The sequence below is a fragment of the Camelus dromedarius genome, chromosome 5 (genome assembly GCF_036321535.1).
Source record: "Camelus dromedarius isolate mCamDro1 chromosome 5, mCamDro1.pat, whole genome shotgun sequence".
Lineage (NCBI taxonomy): Eukaryota > Metazoa > Chordata > Mammalia > Artiodactyla > Camelidae > Camelus > Camelus dromedarius.
Genome location: NC_087440.1, coordinates 83,937,335 through 83,955,222, shown reverse-complemented (window position 1 = coordinate 83,955,222; position 17,888 = coordinate 83,937,335). Strand labels below are relative to the sequence as shown.

Here is a 17,888-nt window from a genome sequence, read left to right as displayed (position 1 = left end):
CTGGCTACTTTATCATGCCTTCTTTTTCCAATTGGGAAACAATGAGTTACCTGCTGCTTCTGCAGTAGCCAAGGTGGGTGCGTGCTCTGTCAGGCGTTAGCACATGGGGCACAGGACTTCCTGGCTGTGGGACCTCAGGCAGGTCAGGAGTGGCACGGTCACATCGCTGGGCCCCCACAGGAGTGAGTACCACATCGGTGAGTGTATTTTGGATCAGTGGGTGATGGTCCTGAGTGTCCCTCAGATGTCACACAGTGGTGGTGTTTGCAGGGTGCTGCCATCATGCCATCATTTGGGACATCCGAGGGGGTCCCCTAAGGATGCTGAGGGTCTCCACAGCCTCAGCTTTTCTTCATCTGCTCACCAGCACTAGGTGATCCTTGGCTGTTTCAAAAACTGAGTCTAAGATAAGGATTAGGTGGTACGGGGGCTGCTCAAAAGAATGTTCTAGTGGTTCTGAAGGCATCCCTAAGGCAGGTTCCAGAAACCTTTGGAACAGTGGCAGCATTCCTGAAATAAGCACGGTTTTCCGAGAACAGACTTCTGAGGACGCCTGATTACCATGGCGTGGTTTGTTCTCACTGTGCGTTTATCTTTGCAAGAAAAACCCGCCGTCACTAGACGAAATACCCGGGCTACATTATCTCCCCCTGAGCAAACAGATGTGTCTTCCTGAAATCCCTCTGCTAGGACTTCCTGTCACCATCCGCTCCTCGTGGCTTTGAGCCCCTCCTCTTGGATGAAGTCCAGCTCTTGCGTCCTCTCTCAGCCGTTCGGTTAACACAACCCAGAAAGCAGACTCTTCGGGACTGCACGTCTCCACTTCCCTCTGAGTGCAGGCAGCCTTCCCAGCCAGGCGGGGGGCTTTCCGGGCTCAGGACATCCTTGTCCTCACTCCATCTCCGAAAGAAATTACCACCTGATTTCCTTCCTTTACACATAAAAAGTCTTCCCCAACCCTTTTCTCCTGCTTGGAAAGTGCGGGGCCAGTTTCCATCTGGGAGCCTCCGGTGGCACGGTGTGGACTCTGTCCTGTGTCTGAGGACAAGGGTGCCGCCTCTGTGTCTTCTTGTGGCTGTTTCCAGGTCACCAGCTTAACATAAAATGCAGTCAGTGGCTGAGTAAATGAGTGGGTGAGCCCAGGACTCACAGAGAAGTGTGTGTGTGATGCTCAGGCAAGCTGAGTAACTTTCAGTGTGTCCGTCCCTCTGTGCCCACGGCTGATTCCGTGTCCATTGTCTTCAGGGCATCATGCCAACGAGCTGCCATGGGCTCTGTTCTTTTTACACATGTATTCTCTTTCCGGATGAGAAGCACAGCATGACAGCAGCCTTTTAAGCTGCACAATTGAGCCGGAGGCTTTGGGGCTCTGGCCTCTTTGAAGCCTCCTCCTGGCTTTCTGGTTCCCGTTGCCCAGTGTGGCAGGTCTGCGGCTTCCCCTGTCCATGCAGGGAGGTGGGGACTCCTTGAGTGGGATTCTTTGGACCTGGGGTGGTGATGAGGACGCCGGCTTTCCCTCCGCAGCTGCTGTGTCCTTTTGATTTTCTGGTGCTCTTTGGGTTTCACCTGTTACCAGCTCTGAAGTCAGGTATGTCTTACAAGCATGGGCATCTTGCTGTCGCTCCGGCTGGAACCGAAGTCACATTCTTATGGAGAAGGTTGAAGTTGGCCTGTGCCAGAGCCAGGAACACGTGTTCCTGCCCACGGTTCACAGCCCTGGGGAGATTGCTCCCCTCTCTCCACTAGTTCCAGAGTCGTGATGGGCACATCTCTCTGCTCCCCTTTCCGTGCAGTGGGTTTATTTCTGTTTCTTTTCCTCTGCCGATGCAGTGCCTTTATTACACTCTACCTCGTGGGCCTTTTTTCCTTTAGGGGTATAGAAAGGAATGGCACTGCCTACCACATAGAGCAGGGGTCGGTCAGTAGGCTTTTTCTGCAAAAGGCCAGAGAGTAAATATTTCCAGCTCTGTCATGCCGCAGTTGGAGTGTAAGAGCAGCTGTACACAACGTGTAAACAAATGAGCGTGACTGCATTCCAATAAACCTTTATTTTCAAATGCATTTGGCGGGCCACACTTGGTGATCTCACATCTAGAGGCCCTCAGGTGTTTCCTTGAACCTGCCATGCGCTGAGCCCCGTGCCAGGGGCTGGGATCCAGCAGGGACCTAGCTAGTCAGCTAAGTGTCCTGCCCTCCTGTGCTTATATTCTAGTGGGAGGAACTGCACCTCAGGGAAGAAGTAATAAAAGGGTAAATTGTGGCACAGATAAAGGGCCCCAGAGGGAACAGTGGGCACTGGGACACTGCTGGGCAAGGCAGCCAGGGCTGGCCCCTCTGCGGAGCTGATGTTCGTATGGGATCTGGGAGGGAATCTGGGAGCAGACCTGGGCCACCATCTGCGCCTGTGGCATGCTCCCTACTCCCCAGCGAGAGATGTAAAGATTAAGCAAATGAAGCTGAAGAAAGTGTGGCCACTGCTCACAGCTGCCTCAGAGAGTCACTGGGAAATTTGGGGGCTAAACTTGTCCCTTACTCTTCTTTTGAACCTATTTGTTTCATCTGTAAACTGGGGACAAAAGCACCCATACTGCTCCTGTTGCCCTCCCTCTCCTGGAAGGCATTATCTGTGGTTCTTCACCTGGGCACTCTGTGTCTCGAGACTAGACTGGGAGCAGAGTGGATGGGCCCCCAGATCCAGGGTGCTGCTCTGATCAAGGTGCAGGGGCCTGGCCAGGTTTATCTTGAGGGAACTGGGTATCGTGAAGCTGCCCAGGGAGCTGACACCAAGCGACGATCCGACCCTTTCTGACCTGTCTTGGCTTCCCTTCGCATCATCTCCTAGGTCACCAAGTGGCTGGAAGCTGCTGCCACTCCCTCCAACTCCCGCTCAGGCCACACAGGGGGAGGGCCTGAGAAGAGGGTAGCCTCCCTACCCTGCTGAACAGTCCTCTGGCCAGAGCCCCCGGGTCAGAGATAGCCCGGAGGAGAAACGAGTCCCCTTTGAGAAGGTCCACATTTTCGATCTTCTGGCCACAAGAAGCTGTTGGGTGACATGGTCTGTCCAGTTTGAGCGCCCAGTTCCTTCCCTTCCTGGCAGAGCTACACACCCATGGTGTTCCCTGTGGCTCTTGCAGGCTTCCCAGCACCCCTGAACTTGGCTGTGTCCATCTACTCTGAGTGGCCTTTCTCTCTACCTAGGCCTGCTCTGCCACCCTGGCCATTGCCCTTGGGGACCCACAGGGTGGGTGGAGGCACCCTGAGCTCAGTGAGACTGGGCCAGACTGGGCTATGGAGTGAGAAGGTGGGCAGTGTCTGTAGAAGGCCCGAATGCCCATCTCGGCTGCTCGAGCCCTGCTCCAGCCTCCAGCCCACGGGGCTTGCCACCCCCGAAGGCTCACTCTTCTTGGCTGTCAGTGCCCAGGAGTAGAAATCAGTGGGGCCGCTTGATGCAAGTCCTGCAGGGTGTTTATTTTCCCCAGGCTCCTCCCCAGGACCGTCTCTCGTGCCCCCCGTCTGGACTGGCTCTGGTCGGAGCGGCAGGAGGACTGTCGGGCACGCCAGGGCGGCAGGGGGCCTGCGTGCCCCACTAGCAGGAAGGACGCCAGGTACATCTCAGCTCCTGCCTGCTTGGCCTCCGCCCCAATCACTTCCTCATGCATGACTGTTGTGGCCATTATCCTGGAGCTGGGGGTGGGGCGTCGCCATCCAGAGCAGGTGGCCCCTCGGCGTGGCCTCTGGCATGCAGCAGTGCTCAGCCAGGGCCCTTCCTGCCCTGTGCTTAGGGGCCTGGGTCCCCGTATGTCTTGAGGGACGGGAGCCACCATGCCCTACCCGGAAGGACTAAAGCAGAGGCTGCCAGAGCCACATTGGGGCTCATGGCCCATGCCATTCTCATGACCTGTGGTCGCCATGTGATGATAGCCTTTACCAGATCTCAGCCCGGAGGCTCATGATTTTGTGATTCTTGCATTCTTCATGGAAGTACCCACACTTCCAAATGCTCGGGAACATGTTTCTGACCAACTGACCTTCCTTTACTCTCCAGGGGATGAATAAACAAACCAGCAGCTCCTTGTTCTCATCAATCTTGAGATTGATCTGTCTCTCCAGGGGCCCCCATGGGAGTGAGGGGGCCCAGGGTGCAGTGGGATCAGGGAGGGATGGGGTGGGAAGAGGTGGAAGGTATTTCAAGGGTCTGTGCCGGCTTCCACAGCCAAACAGAAGCTGTTCTGTGTGCTTCCCTGGGTGGGTCCTACAGATGCCCATGTTCTGATTTCCTATTTTGTCCCCTTGGTAGATTGCGAAAGAGGAGAACCCTTTGTATTTTAAACGCTCACGTGCCAAGTGGCAGCCAGGCCATTTCTGAAGTGCTTCTCTGGGAAGGTGTTCCCTGGGCAGAGCCAGGAGGGATCGAGAATGCTGGAATAAATGGCATCAGTCGACCTCTTCACTTTGGGTCCTTGATACTCACATACACGGCGTTTCCCACTCACTCAGCCCCCTTTCTGGTCCATGTTTGTAGGACACTCTAGACACACTTGGGAAGGAGGCATTAGGTATTGGGGAGAACCATGTATGATACTGTAACATGTTGGCAGAAGCGGGCTCGTTGAGCCATTCATTTTTATATGGGAGGAATAATTGAAACAGGGGTTCTGACTGGGCATGTGTCCATCCATGGTGTCGTGTCTCCTCGGGGTGGGGGTCCCCGGCTTGCTGGGGCCCCAGGCGGCAGCTGCTGGACGCTGAGCCCAAAGGCCGCCGTGGCCTGGGATGGTGCTGTCCCCTGGTGTCGGGTGGTGGAATCACTGTCCCTGCCTTAAGCTTTTAACTCTGGCTCCTTCCTGTCTTTGCTTTTTCAGACCGTGAATCCATCTTCTTCAACAGCCACAACGTGTCGAAGCCAGAGTCGTCATCAGTCCTGACCGCGGTACGTCCCTCCTGCCGAGCCTGGGTGCTGTTGGCTGTCCAGCGGGGCAGGGTGGGAGGACCTGTGCCCCTATGCCAGAGGCCCGGGGAGGTTCCAGACCCCTCTTCCTTACTCAGGGTTTTGTGCCGATGGCCATCTCACCATTAGATCGCTCCAGATAGATTATCTAACTTTCCTCCCAGCCTGAAGAAATCTCCCCAGTCACGAGGAATTTGAAGACCTACTTTCTAATCTGCCTTTTCCCTGATTTTTAAAAAAGGGGCAGGAGACAGCACTATGTCAATTTCCCTTTTTCTTTCCTTGTTCGCGTGAGTCCAGTAAGCGTTTGTTAAGAGCCTGCTGTGTCCTTCTGTGGGTGCTGGGGTGGTTCACGATGGGCAGTGGGCTCAGGGTTGCTGTCAGTGAGTGTCGCTGGGTGGGAAGCTCTGTCCTAGATGCCCCACGGCCTGAAATAGCCTTGCAGGAGTGGGTGGATCCCCCCACTTCCCCAAGGGGAGGGCTATGCTCAGGGAGGTTAAATAACTTCTCCAAATTTACAGAGTTCTTCACTTGGGGACAGAGATGGGATATGACTCCAGATTAGTCTGATTCCAAAGTTGAGGCTTCCAGGAATTTAGAGTTTCTTATCTCCCTGGCAATTTCAGAGCAGTTAGAGCCTGGCACTGGGCCACCCCCTGCTGTTCCTCCATGTCCAGAGAGCCAGTGGTCTCTGCCACCACTGCCCCCTGAAATGAGCCATCTGCCAGGTCTCCCGCTCCCCTAAGTCACAGCCATCCTGGCCATTCTTAGAGGGTTTGCCTGTGGCCCCTCCACAGCACACCCCCGTCCCTGGACCTCACTCCCTTCCATCCCAGGTTAGGGCCTATGCTTGCCCATGGCCTCCTGTCCCCGAGCCCAGGCTGCCTGTCCATTTCTTGTTTGTTTCCTTTGAGGAGCCAGCTGTGTGCTGAGGGTTCTACAGAGCCCAGGCATGGACAGGGACATGGGGGAACACCAGCGTCACTCAAGATGCTGATAGACGTTCCCCAGGAACAAGTTCTATGGTCAAGAGCTCGACTCTAAACAGAACCCCTCGGCGCCTGACTGTGCACATTATAAGGTGTAAATAGATGTTAACTGTGCAAGAAAAGGTTCTGGTGTCATAAAAGCTGCAGAAACTTCAGGCTGGCCCAGTTCCCCAGGACGTCTTCCCTGCGAGGCTCTTGGACCTTATTCAGCCAGGGACTCTTGGAGGGAGTCAGCATTCCGCGGACCTGCCGAGAGGCTGTCCCTGCCACTCCCATGGCACAGTGCAGCTCTAGTCTGGTCTGTAATTGATGCCAGAGGGTCAGCATGAGGGCCAGAAGCAAAGTGACCTCGCTGGCTAATCACCCACCTACCATTCAGCCTGTGTCTCCATCTGCTAAGTGGGAAAGGTCGGCCTAGAGACACTGTGGAGCCTTCTCTCCACCTCCAGGCCCCACCGCCACCTCCGCCTTCCCCTTAGCTCATGACTGCTACGCAGGAGTCCCCCAGGGCTGACAACGTGTAGAAGAGAAAAGGGAAAAGAAGTCAGCCGGCCCCTTTCCATTTGGGATGTGAGGCCCTCCGGGCCCACTGCAGGCCGGCCAGGCACAGACAGCTCCATTCCCAGGTACAAGTGTCCAGACAAGGCCCTTAGCATCCCCCCACCCCCCCACCACTGGGATCCCTCTGATCCCCGCCTTGGCTTCATGCAGGTGCAGGGAGCCCTGCCCCAGCCTCGAAGCCCCACCTCCCTCCCTGGCCGGATGCCCCCGAGGGTGCACCCAGCTCCCACACCCAACTTGCCGACCCCCAGACACCAGTGTAGGGTATTGGGTAAGAGTGTGACTTTGGCTGATGAGACTGTCTGGGGTCAGACCCAAGCTCCACAATGTTCCAGCTGTGTGGCCTCAGGCGAATTGCGATACCTCTCTGAGCCTCGGTTTCCCCATCCTGCTGTATGAGATGGTGGTCGCGGGATTCGGGGTGTTACTGGGTGAGAAGTGCCTGGGGCAGCTCCGGGTGTGCAGTAGGTGCTCAGTCTGTGTCAGCTATGATAGGAGAAGGGGACCGGGGTGGGGGGGCTCTCACCGCCTCCATCGCCTCATACTTCAGATAATCAGAGGGCTTCAGAAGGATTTCTGAGATTCCTCAGCTGAGCTGAGAAAGAGCTTTTGTAAATAGCGAGTCACGAGACATAATAAAGCAGCGGCCGTCCCGGCCAGGCCTGCACCACGGGCCTTCCCCCTTAGCTCCTTGGGTCCCACCACAGCCCCACGGTGTGGGCATTTTTATTACCCCATTTGCGGAGTGAGAAAGACCCAGAAGGATCCGTTGCAGCCCAGGGCACACAGCGGGGAGTGAGCGGCACCAGGTGTCCACCCGGGTCTCTGGCGCGGTGAGAGCCCTGAACTGCAGGACCAGTGGTCAAGCTGCTGCCTTGGGCCAACCCTCTGACTACCCCCTGGTGAGAGTGACCAGGAGGCGGGCGCCTTCCCAGGCTCAGACAGGTGCTAAGTGACGAGTGCCTGTCATACAGCCAGGCTGCCACTGCCCCTCAGAAAGTGTCTCCCCTGGATGAGACACTGAGGCTGCGGGGTTGTGGGCAGGAGGCGCCCTGGCTGCTGTATGAAGCCGCTGGGGGTGACTTTCACAGTGAGCAGGACAGTGCCCCGCTGTGTGGTCCCTGCTCTGCACATGCCTGGAAGTTCCCCATCAGCCACTTTAACTTCCTGTGCTAGGGGTGAGGGCCACTTGTCCTGGGTGCCTGGGGCTCTGTCCCCAGCCCACCTGGCCCAGTCTCACTTTTTTTTTTATTTAAATCCAGCTGAAATTCACATAACACACAAGTAGTCATTTTAATGTGAACAATTCAGTGGTGTTAAGTATAGTCACGATGTTGTACAACCACCACCTCTATCTAGTTCCAAAGCATTTTCATCACCCCAAAGAAAACCCCTACCCATTAAGCATCACTCCCCATTCCCCCTCCTCCCAGCCCCTGGCAACCACTAATCTGCTTTTTGTTTCCTTAATTGTCCGACTCTAGACCTTTCTTGTTAAGTCATACAATATGTGACCTGTTGCGTCTGGCTTTTCTCACCTAGCCTAGTATTTTCAAGGTTCATCCGTGTAGTAGCCTTGTATGGTGGAGTAACATTCCATTGTGTGGGTAACACATTTTGCTTATCCGCTCATCTGCTTATGGACCTTTGGGTTGTTTCTGCCTTTAGCCTATTGTGAATAATGCAGCTGTGAACGTTGGCGTATCAGTCACACACCTAGGAGTGGGATTGCTGGGTCACATGGTAATTCCACATTTAACTTTGTGGCCCAGCTTTTATTTTATTTCTGATGGATCAACCCCCACGCTTCCCCTTTGACCCTGAGCCCACACCCCTTAGGACTCAGTATCTACTGAGCATTACATGTGAGCCCTATTCCAGCTGTCTTAGGGGTGACATGGTGCCATCTATGCCCTAAATGCAAGTAGAGCCCCTCCTCCCGGGCAGGTGTGTGCTGTCCCCACCCCATCAATGACCTTGTGATCCCTCCCAGCAGCTGGGATGGAGGCCTCACTGGTGCTGTTTTGCAGATGAGCAGACTGAGGGACAGAGAGGCCAAGTACTTTCCCCTAAGACAACAGAACTAGGCAGTCACTGTCAAGATTCAAATCCAAATCCTTCTGACTTCAGTCCTTCTCAGGGCAATGTTCTACTAACTTGGAGGCCCTGGCCAGGGCCTGTGCAGCCCATGAAGACTTGTGTGCCTGTCCCAGGCCAGCTGCGATAGAGCAGAATATGAGCAGTATCAGGACGGTGTCCAGGGGACAGCCCCCAAGCCCTGTGGAAACTTTGCTAAAAGCTGAACTTGGACCCAGGAGCTGGGCAGGAGCTCCAGAGTAGACTCTGGGGAAGCCCACTGAGTTAGTGTGGAAATACCATAATGACTGGTCCAGAGGGGAGATTGGTGAGCCCTACTCAGGATCCCTGCGACCCGCCCTGCCCACCAGGACTGGCCAATGAGTGAAGGCTGAGGCTCAGGCAATGGTGGGCCAGTGCGGTGATGCGGACCAAACTTAACCTCTGCTGCCCACCTCTGTCCCGGCTGTTCCAGCTGCTCCCAGCTCTCTCCTGAAGGTCTTGCCTCTGCATCTTTGCTTCCACTGTGCTCTCACCGGGGCTGCCCCACCAGTCCCCTCTATACCTCCCCATCTTCAAGGTCCAGCTCATATGCTCCCTGCACCACAAAGTCTTCCTGGGTTCATGACAGACTTTCCACCTCCTTCCTCCCTGCTAAGAGACTTGGGATTTACAGGCTAAAATACCTGGGTCCAAATCCAGCCCTGAGCTGTGTGACCCTGGACTGGCCCCTGACCCTCTCTGAGCTTCAGCTTCCTTGTGTGTAAAATGCTGAAAAATGATGCCCACCTCCCTGGTTGTTATGAGGACTAGAGAGGTGACATCTGCTGCACACCTATCACCTGCCCGGCTCTCGGCAGGACTTGGAAATGGCCATCCTCGTTCTGACACTGGTTGTTCTGTCCTGCCTCGTGCCTGGGTGTAAGGCCCGGCCTCGTGGCACCTCACTTGGGGGCGGGGGTTCTGTGTGTGTGACGTGGCACTACGCCTCCCCACCCGTGATCTGACCCCCGCGTGTGTGTGTTGGCAGCTGGACAAGATCGAGGGTGTGTTTGAGCGGCCGAGTGACGAGGTCATCCGGGAGCTGTCCCGGGCCCTGCGGCAGGCTCTGGGTGTGTCACTTTTTGGGATCGACATCATCATCAACAACCAGACCGGGCAGCACGCCGTCATCGACATCAACGCCTTCCCAGGTGAGCGCCGGGGCCGCACACCACCCTCACCGGCCTGTAGACGGGTGGCTTCAAGCGGGCGCGCAGGGCTGACCAGCTCCGCCCCTCACTGTGGGCTCTGTGGGGCCGGGGTAAGAGCCCACTGAGGCTCAGCCCCACTGCATATGGGTTACAGGGTGCATAGTAGGCCCGCATCTGCACACACATTCTTTCCCCTCCCTCTCCTGATCCTGTGCCATCAGCAGTTGCCTTTCTTGGCTGAATCTCAGCTGATCTTTTGGGCCCTTGTAGATTTAAAGAGCTGAAAGGACACTGGAGGGACTACAACCCCCCAGTTTACGTGGAGGGAGGGAGAGATTGTCCCAAGTCACACCGCAGGATGGTGGCAGGGCCTTGCTCCTTCTCCTGCCCTGAGCCATGGTGCTGGGGACACCCTCAGATCTGGCCAGCCCCCCGTGGCTGTGGTGCGTGCTGCCTCCTGCAGCCCTCAGATCCCAACTCAGCGAGGGGCGCAGCAGGAGACATCACCCAGAGAACCCTCAAGGGGATGGTTAGCCACAGTGATGATGGTGGTCGTGGCGGCCCTGTGCTGAGCTTCACATGTGGCCAAGCAACTCCCCACCACAGCAGGTGAGGGGCAGAGAGATGCTTCACTCCCCCTGGTCCTGAGCAGCCCGGGCACTTGCCCTCTCCCGGTGTCTCTGTCTCCAGGCCTTGGCTCTCGCCTTTATTAAGTAATTGCCCTGGAGGTAGAGCCAGTGTCACTGCTCGGTGAATGTGCAGACTCTCAGGAGATGATTCCTCCTCAGGGAGGCTGGCATCTCACAGGGGCGTGGGGACCACTCTGCTGCTGTTTACAGGGAGCTGGGACACCGCTGTGCCTGGGGAACTTGATGCTCGGCCCCTCCACTCCTCAGCACACACAGGCCAAGCCCAGTCAGCATCACAGTTCACAGCCACAGGAACCCAGGCTCGGAGGAAGCCCTAGCTCCCTCAGTCACGTGGTTTACGGAGGGCCCACTGTGCGTCCCAACTGCTACAGACGCTGGGGGTGGTGTGAGCACGGCCACCAGGGCCCTGCCCTCAGAGGACCGGGTCCCCAGGGCTCCTCTGTGAGCCAAGTGTGGGAGCAGGGCCTGCAGCAGGGCCTCACAAGAAGAGGAGCCCCCCTCCCCCCATCAGGATCCCAAGCCTGTGCCCGATGGCCTCATGTGAGCACAGGAGGGGCTGGGGGAGTCAGAGGGGCGCCCGCCATGCGGTCCTTCACTCTGAGCAAGATGAGCTGGCCCTCTGAGGTCTGTGTTCATGACTAGAAATTGAGATCTTTGGGACAGTGGCCCCTTTTTCTGTTGTCACCCTGGGCGCAGCCTGGATGGAGAGGTGGGCGTTTGATGAGCAAGTATGAGGGAATGAGAGAGAGCAAGGGAGTTGAGGCTGTGTCAGGGGGACGATGATGAGTCGGGGGAGCTAAATCAGAGAGGACATGGAGGTGACAACGGCGAAAAGGTGGCCGCGTCAGGGGATTTGAGGGGACAGGTCGGGGTGATGCTGGGCTGCTGGGGTAGAAGCTCTAGAAGGAGGAGGGGAGGGGGAGAGCAGGAACTTGGCGTCTGGGCTGTGGGCTTATGTGGGGACATGAGTCGCCCCTCTCAGCCAGCACCTGTGCGATTTGGGCCAGGCATCCTGAGGGCGTCCCGGCTGTTCAGAGGAGGGACGTCACTGGGAACCAGTGTGGACGGGAGACTTCTTCCAGGGAAGCCAAGAAAAGGCTCCCCAGGCAGGCGAGGCCTGGAGTGACGAGGCCACACCCAGCGGAGACCGTGTGAAGGAGCCTGGTGCTGAGGAAGGCCCCGGGGGGCTCGTGCAGCCAGGGCCCCGGGGGGGGGGGGCTGTGTCCAGGAGATGGCAGCTGCTCCCTGGTCTCTCCTCACCTGATTTCTGAGCCTGGATCTGGGGCACTCCTGGGGCCCAACCTGAGGCGTGGGTCCTGGACCCCCTCACCCTGTACCTTGGGCCGTGGGTGTCTGGTAGCACCCTGCAGAGAGGGTGCAGGCTGGGCAGTAATGACAGCGGTGGCCGCTGGTGATGGGGACACCCTGACACCCAACCTGCCCTGAGACCTTCACCCCCAGTGCCTCATTTCATCCTCACAACCACCCAGTGTGCCAGGGACCACCCGGCTCTCCATTTACTGATGGCCATGTGGAGCCAGGGGGCCTGGGTGGTATGTCCAAGGTCACGCAGCTACCAAGCAGTGCGGCTGGGACTGGGGCCCTGCACCCCTGACCTGACGCTGCCTGAACCAAGGAGATGGTGTGTGCGCAGTGCCTGGCCCTGGGCTGGCCCCACGGGGCTCGTTCACGCCCCAGTCCACCCCCCTAGGCTGCCTGGAGCCGTGAGCTGGGCCTTTTCTGGGGATAGCAAAGCAGTTGCTGAGGGAACGGCTTAGGTTCCCTGGTGGCCTGTCAGCGGATCTCAGCTCTCCTCCCCTGCTTGTATGTCTGCCCTGGAAACCTAGCGGCATGTCTGCTGATGGTCCCAAGGGGCCCAGGTCTGCCATGTCCTTCAGCCCCAGGTCCTGGAAGGGGACGCCCAGCACCACAGGTATTCAAGGCACAGGCAGCACCGAAGGGCCTGGTTCATATTCCTGGTGCTGCCATTTAGAGCTTCGTGTCCTTATCTATAAAATGGGGATAACCCTTGGGTCCCAGTCCCCAGGGCCGCGAGGACGCCCAAAGCGAGGAAGGTAAAGCTCACGGCCAGGGGCCAGCACTCGGCGAGCCTGGACGGACCCCTGCCGTGGACATCATCAGCACCTTTACCTCACAGCAAACATGTGTCCACCTGTTGAAGGTTCTTTTCGTGTTTGGGGCCGGTTACTTAATTCTGTGCCTCTGCTTCCTTGTCTGTAAAATGGGGACAGTGTTGTGATGACCAAGTGAGGAAATACTGCACATGCCAACTCTCACCCATTTTTGTTTTCACTCCGGGCACCACTACTTGCCGCTCTCGGCCTTGGGCTTCCTCAAAACCGCAGTGTTGTTTGCTGAACAGATAAGAGTGTGGACGGTGAGGCAGCGCCACCTGCCTGGCCCGGGACAGCCTTTTCTATAAGACATAATGCTCCTGCCCGAACCTTCATTTCCTCCCAGCTTTTACAACGGCTGTGAGGAACATCCTGGAGGCCGTGCGAGGGTCTCAGTATCTCTTAGCACCAGGCCCAGTGTCCTCGGTGGAGTCACAGCTGCCGCTGCAGGGTGGGAGAGTGCCTGGAACGCCTTCTGATGTGGGCACACTGTCCCTTTTTTGGGGACAGGCTTCCTGTCTTGGTCGTTGTTCTTGTGGTTGTGTGCCCAGTTCTCATCCCTGCAAATTGGTTTGGGCGGATGGGGGGCACTCACTCCATGTCAAATTTCTCTCAAAGCAGTTTTTGGAAGTCAGCGAAATCCTTACCCTAGATCTGAAATGTGCTCAGTGGGTGGCTCTCGAAGACTGTTTACAGATATTCGCAATTGCATCTGTGTTGGGAAACAGGCCCCAGGCAGTCACCGACGGTTTCTGTTCAGGATATGCAGGCCCACTTGTTAGGGGAGCAGGCGTCAGTGTGGTGGCCTTGCTGGGGTTCCCAGTCTCTGTCCCTTGGCTTTGATGCTCAAAGAGCATGCAGCATGGAGGGAACTCCCTGCAGGTACCGGGGGAAGGAGGAAACGGACTCAGGCATCACCCACATCCCAGCCCCTCCCAGTCACGCCCACAGGAGCTCCGCCCGGGAGTCCTCAGTTTACACACAGGGAGGCTGGGGCCAGGCCATGTGGGGGCAAGGGGTATTTGGTTTAGAACGGGAAGAGGGGGCCTTTGGCCACACCGCATCCCCCAAGTGATGGTGTCAAACCACCTTGGGAAGGTGATTAAATGAGATGCTGAAGCTGTGCGCAGGAGTGGCAGGGTGGCAGGGTGTTTTCTTCTCTGCGCAAGTCCTGTAGCTCCTCCCACTCTGGGTGGCTGAATTCAAGGCCCAGCCCTTTGGGACCACATACCCGGCTTTGAGTCTGCATGTTCGACCAGCCTCCTTGGGTCCTGTGAGCCCCTAAGTCTCCCTCGCATCCTTCTCTCCCCTGTGCCCACCTGGCTCAGCCTGCTGTCTATCTCTCCCCTACCCCAGGCTACGAGGGCGTGAGCGAGTTCTTCACAGACCTCCTGAACCACATCGCCTCCGTGCTGCAGGGCCAGAGCGCCGCCATGGCAGCCTCGGGGGACATGGCCCCGCTGAGGCACAGCAGGCTCCTGGCAGAGCAGGCGGACGGCCTGGCGGGCGAGCGGACGTGCAGCGCCAGCCCCGGCTGCTGCAGCAGCATGATGGGCCAGGAGCCGCCCTGGACGGCCGAGGCTGATGTGGGCGCGGGCAGCACCGCCAAGCTGCCGCACCAGAGACTCGGTTGCACGGCCACCGTGTCGCCCAGCTTCCAGCAGCATTGTGTGGCCTCGCTGGCCACCAAGGCCTCCTCCCAGTAGCCACGGAGCCCGGGACCCAGAGGGGTGGAGCGGGCTGCACAGCACACCTGCTGGGTGAGCAGTTCCCAACAGTGACGCTACTACTAAGAATTCCCAACAATCTGATTCTTTTTCTTCTTTTTTTTTTTTTAATTTTTAACCTGATTTTCTGATGTCATGATCTAAATGAGGGGTGGGGGGAAGATGGAAAAAAAACCCAAGTGGTCCAGCCTCACGGAAAAGGGACAATCCCGCCTGATTCCTGCTGTGCAGACCTCTTCACTGAGTTTACACATGCTTGTGTTTTCAACACTAGGTCTGAATGTGAGGTGGGGTGTGTGTGCCTCTGTGTGTGTGTGTGTGTGTGTGTGTGTGTGTGTGTGTGTGAGTGCGTGTGTGCGTCCACGTCTATTCTTCTCAATGGCTGCTGTGGACCAGGCCTTGGGGACCCTGGAGGAGGCCATCCCTGGTCAGGCTGTTGGTGGCTGAACAGAGCGAGTGAACGGCTCCCCGTCTCTCTCTTCTCTTCAAGCCCCCATGCCCAGGCACGGCCCCTTTGCCATTTCCCTTCCTGTTGGGAAGATTTGTGAGGAGCAGGGCCTGCAGCCCCACCGGATGTGCAGCTGCCTCTCCCGAAAGGGTGAGCCAGAGGAGGCAAGAGGCCGCAGCTACCGTTTCCTTGGGGGGTTCCATGCAGGGGGTCTGGGCTGTGGTCCACCTGCCTCCTGCTCACAAAGGTGAAGGAGGAGGAAGCTTCCTTGGGAAGGCCATGACCCTGGATTGGCTGCCTCGCTCCACGTCCAGCTCGCTGTGTCCACGAGGCCCGTCAACACCTGTCCCATGCAGCCCTGTAGAGCAGCCTCCCTCCCTGACCAAGCACTGCTGCTCCCGGCCCTGGGAGGAGGCTGCCTGGTTGGGCGCCTCTGGGCTGATCCTACCTGTGCCAAGGATTTGTGCTGTGACTTTGGGCGAATCATTTCAGGAGTCGCTGGGCAGTCGAGACCAGAGAACTCAAGGGCAGGCTTGACTCCCTTCCCCCTGCAATGCAGCCTATTTCTCTGTGAAGTCAACCCAGACGAGCCTCCCTTGGCATCGAGGTGACTCGGGGCCCTCTTCCCAGGCAGGAGGAGGCTGCCCATCTCTCCACTCCAGCTTACCTGCCCAGTCCCCTGCTGCAGCGGCCCAGTCCTCCCCTCTCGTGTTCACTGCCAGCCCCAAGCACGAAGCCAGCCAGGTGCCAGGGGGCTGCAGCCCCAGAAGTGAGGAGCCACGTTACCCCTCCCCCATTAGGGTCACCCCAGCCCCTGATGGCAGCAGATGGGACACTGTTGATCGGTCAGATCCCATGGTCCAGGTGGGCCAACAGCCCCCTTTGCAGAGGAGGGGGCGGGTGAGGGGTTTTGTCAATCCTGGACAGTGAACACCAGGCGAGATGCATAGGACCCCCTGAGTGTGATCTTGTATCTTGAGCTATCCGTTAACTTTGAGAAAGAGGAATAGGCCTCTGGGCTGTCCTATGTGGCCCAGGGAGGATGGACCGAGGGGCTGCTGACTGGGTGCTCGGAGGCACCTTCAGACCTGGTCAGCAGGGACATGGGGTCGCCCACCTTTGGGAAAGGAAGGGCTAGGGTGGGGGCAGACACCGTCAGAGCTGTCCTAGAAACCAAGGGCCTGCCGACCACCATGTTTACATGACTTGAGTGTTGAACCCTGATTATAACGTCTGTATGTCGCCTTTCCTAGTCTAACCCCGAGCCCCGGGGAAGCAGGAAAGCGTGGCCGGCCTCTTGCACTGCTTTGTCTCCAAAATAAACTACTGAAATCAAACTGCATTTCACAGGTGTTTACAAAATGTTGCTCAAAGTTTATGTCCTCCTCCAGTCTCTTAATAAAACAGCTTTACAATAAGATTTCAGTCCCCATCTGCCTCAGGACAAGTCAAGAGTGCATTATAACCCCAGTGCCAGGCAGGGCCCTGGCCGTGTCATGTCCTATTTAATTGATGCCTCCCCTTGGGGTCTCACATGTCAGCGTCCAGGGCCCAGATAATCAAGTAACCATGTTCCTGTGACGCGCTTTCCACCGGTGTTGATGCACGTGGCCAGCAGGGTGACTGCTTTTCCCAGAAGTGGAAACCGAGGGGTGGGGTTTGGCTTCATAAAGGCCCAGAAGCTGCTCGGCGCTGGGAAAGAGAGCGGCCGCGTTCAAGAGCACGTGCAGGCCTCCCCGCTGGGGAACACCGTCCAGCAGACAGCGGCCATCTCTGCAGGTGTGGAGTGAGCTCTGTCGGGGGGCACAGATGAGGAGAGGGGTTGTGGTCAGTGATGAGACAATCCCCGTGCCCTTGGTGTCGACTGGTGCACACTTATTGGGTCTCAGGACACCAGCCATGGTTTTGGTCTCCCCTCAGGCCTCACTGTCCCCAGCCTTGGGGCTTCTGCGTCAGGGAAAGACAGACCCCATAAGTTGCACTCAGCCTTTGCAGCCTCCTCTTCCCCAGGGCTTGGTGCTGCTTCCCTGATCAATCTCAGAACCTTCGAGGGCCCATGGAAAGGACCTACTATGGTGTGCAGGTGTGGCGCTTGGAGTTGGCCCTGCTAGCGTCCCAGAGGGAGCTGGGGCTCTCCCTCCCAGGCTTGTTTGCCACTTGGTGGGCATGTTGGGGTCTGTGGCCTTGCAGCATCTGCCTGGGTGGTGGTCAGTGGCCGGGGCTGCTGAATGGTGCTCTGACTTGAAGGGCTTCAGGAGCAAATGGCAGGGCCAGAGGGTCATTTGCCAGGTCTCTGCCCTGGGCCACCTGGAGCAGAGGTCTCGGGCCAAGTTCAGCTGGCAAGTTACCTCATGATGTGGTTCCACAAACACCGAGCCCCACCTGAGTGCAGGCGCTGGATGTCTGTCCTCCCCAAGAGAGCCCAGGGGAGTCCTGACCGTTGGCAGCATGGAGGTGTCTGGGTTTGCAGTGCAGGGTGGGTTGGCCTGGGCCTGAGGTCACCCAGCATCACCTGCAGGAGGCAGAAGCATCTACCCCGAGGAGTTACATGGGGCGTTAAGTGGGCTTGCCCGTGTCTTTAATGCCATCAATGAGGGAGAAAACAACCTTGAGAAATAATTCCTCTCTACCAGAGGACTGCCAAGGGGACTTTATGGAAGCTTGAAGGACCCTGGCAGGAAGCTGTAGTTTTCAAGCCAACTGGGAAAAGCAGCTCTTGTCTGCCAGGCGGCCCCTCTGAGACCAAGGGAGACTGCGTGTCCTTGTCCTTGTGGGAAGACTGGTCCTAGGCTTGGGAACTGGCACTGACCACTGGCCACAGAAAGCCGCTGTCTGGCTTCATTGACATCCCTGGGGGTTGCATCTGCCCTCTCTTCTCCCCGCTAGAAACTGACCCTTCACCCAGCAGGATCCCTGATGGCCCCTCTCCCTCCCTGGGCCACAGCTCAAGGGTCCCTGAGCTCCAGAGGCCTTGAGTGGGGTGCTGGCTGACCTGAAGGAGCCCAGCTTCCCCCTCTACACACACACACATGGCTTACTGTGAGGCAGAGGAGTGCATTGATCCTTGACGAAGGTTCTGGGCAGGTACCGCCTCGGTGAGCCTGGGCATGCCCTGATGCTGCACGTGACAACCTGCCCATGCCTGGGTCTGAGATGATGAG

At 57.5% G+C, this 17,888-nt stretch overlaps 1 protein-coding gene across 2 annotated transcripts in view; it reads left to right on the top strand.

The window, feature by feature from the left end:
* The window catches only part of ITPK1 (inositol-tetrakisphosphate 1-kinase), a 146,841-nt gene extending 130,772 nt beyond the window's left edge, over nt 1-16,069 (top strand). For both annotated transcript variants that reach the window (XM_064486214.1, XM_064486213.1), the window contains 3 exons: nt 4,863-4,930; nt 9,605-9,767; nt 13,909-16,069. In XM_064486214.1, the coding sequence (XP_064342284.1) occupies nt 4,863-4,930; nt 9,605-9,767; nt 13,909-14,258 (581 nt within the window). In that variant the 3' untranslated portion in view covers nt 14,259-16,069. The remainder of the gene's footprint in view (nt 1-4,862; nt 4,931-9,604; nt 9,768-13,908) is intronic.
* Nucleotides 16,070-17,888: the final 1,819 nt, after the last annotated feature.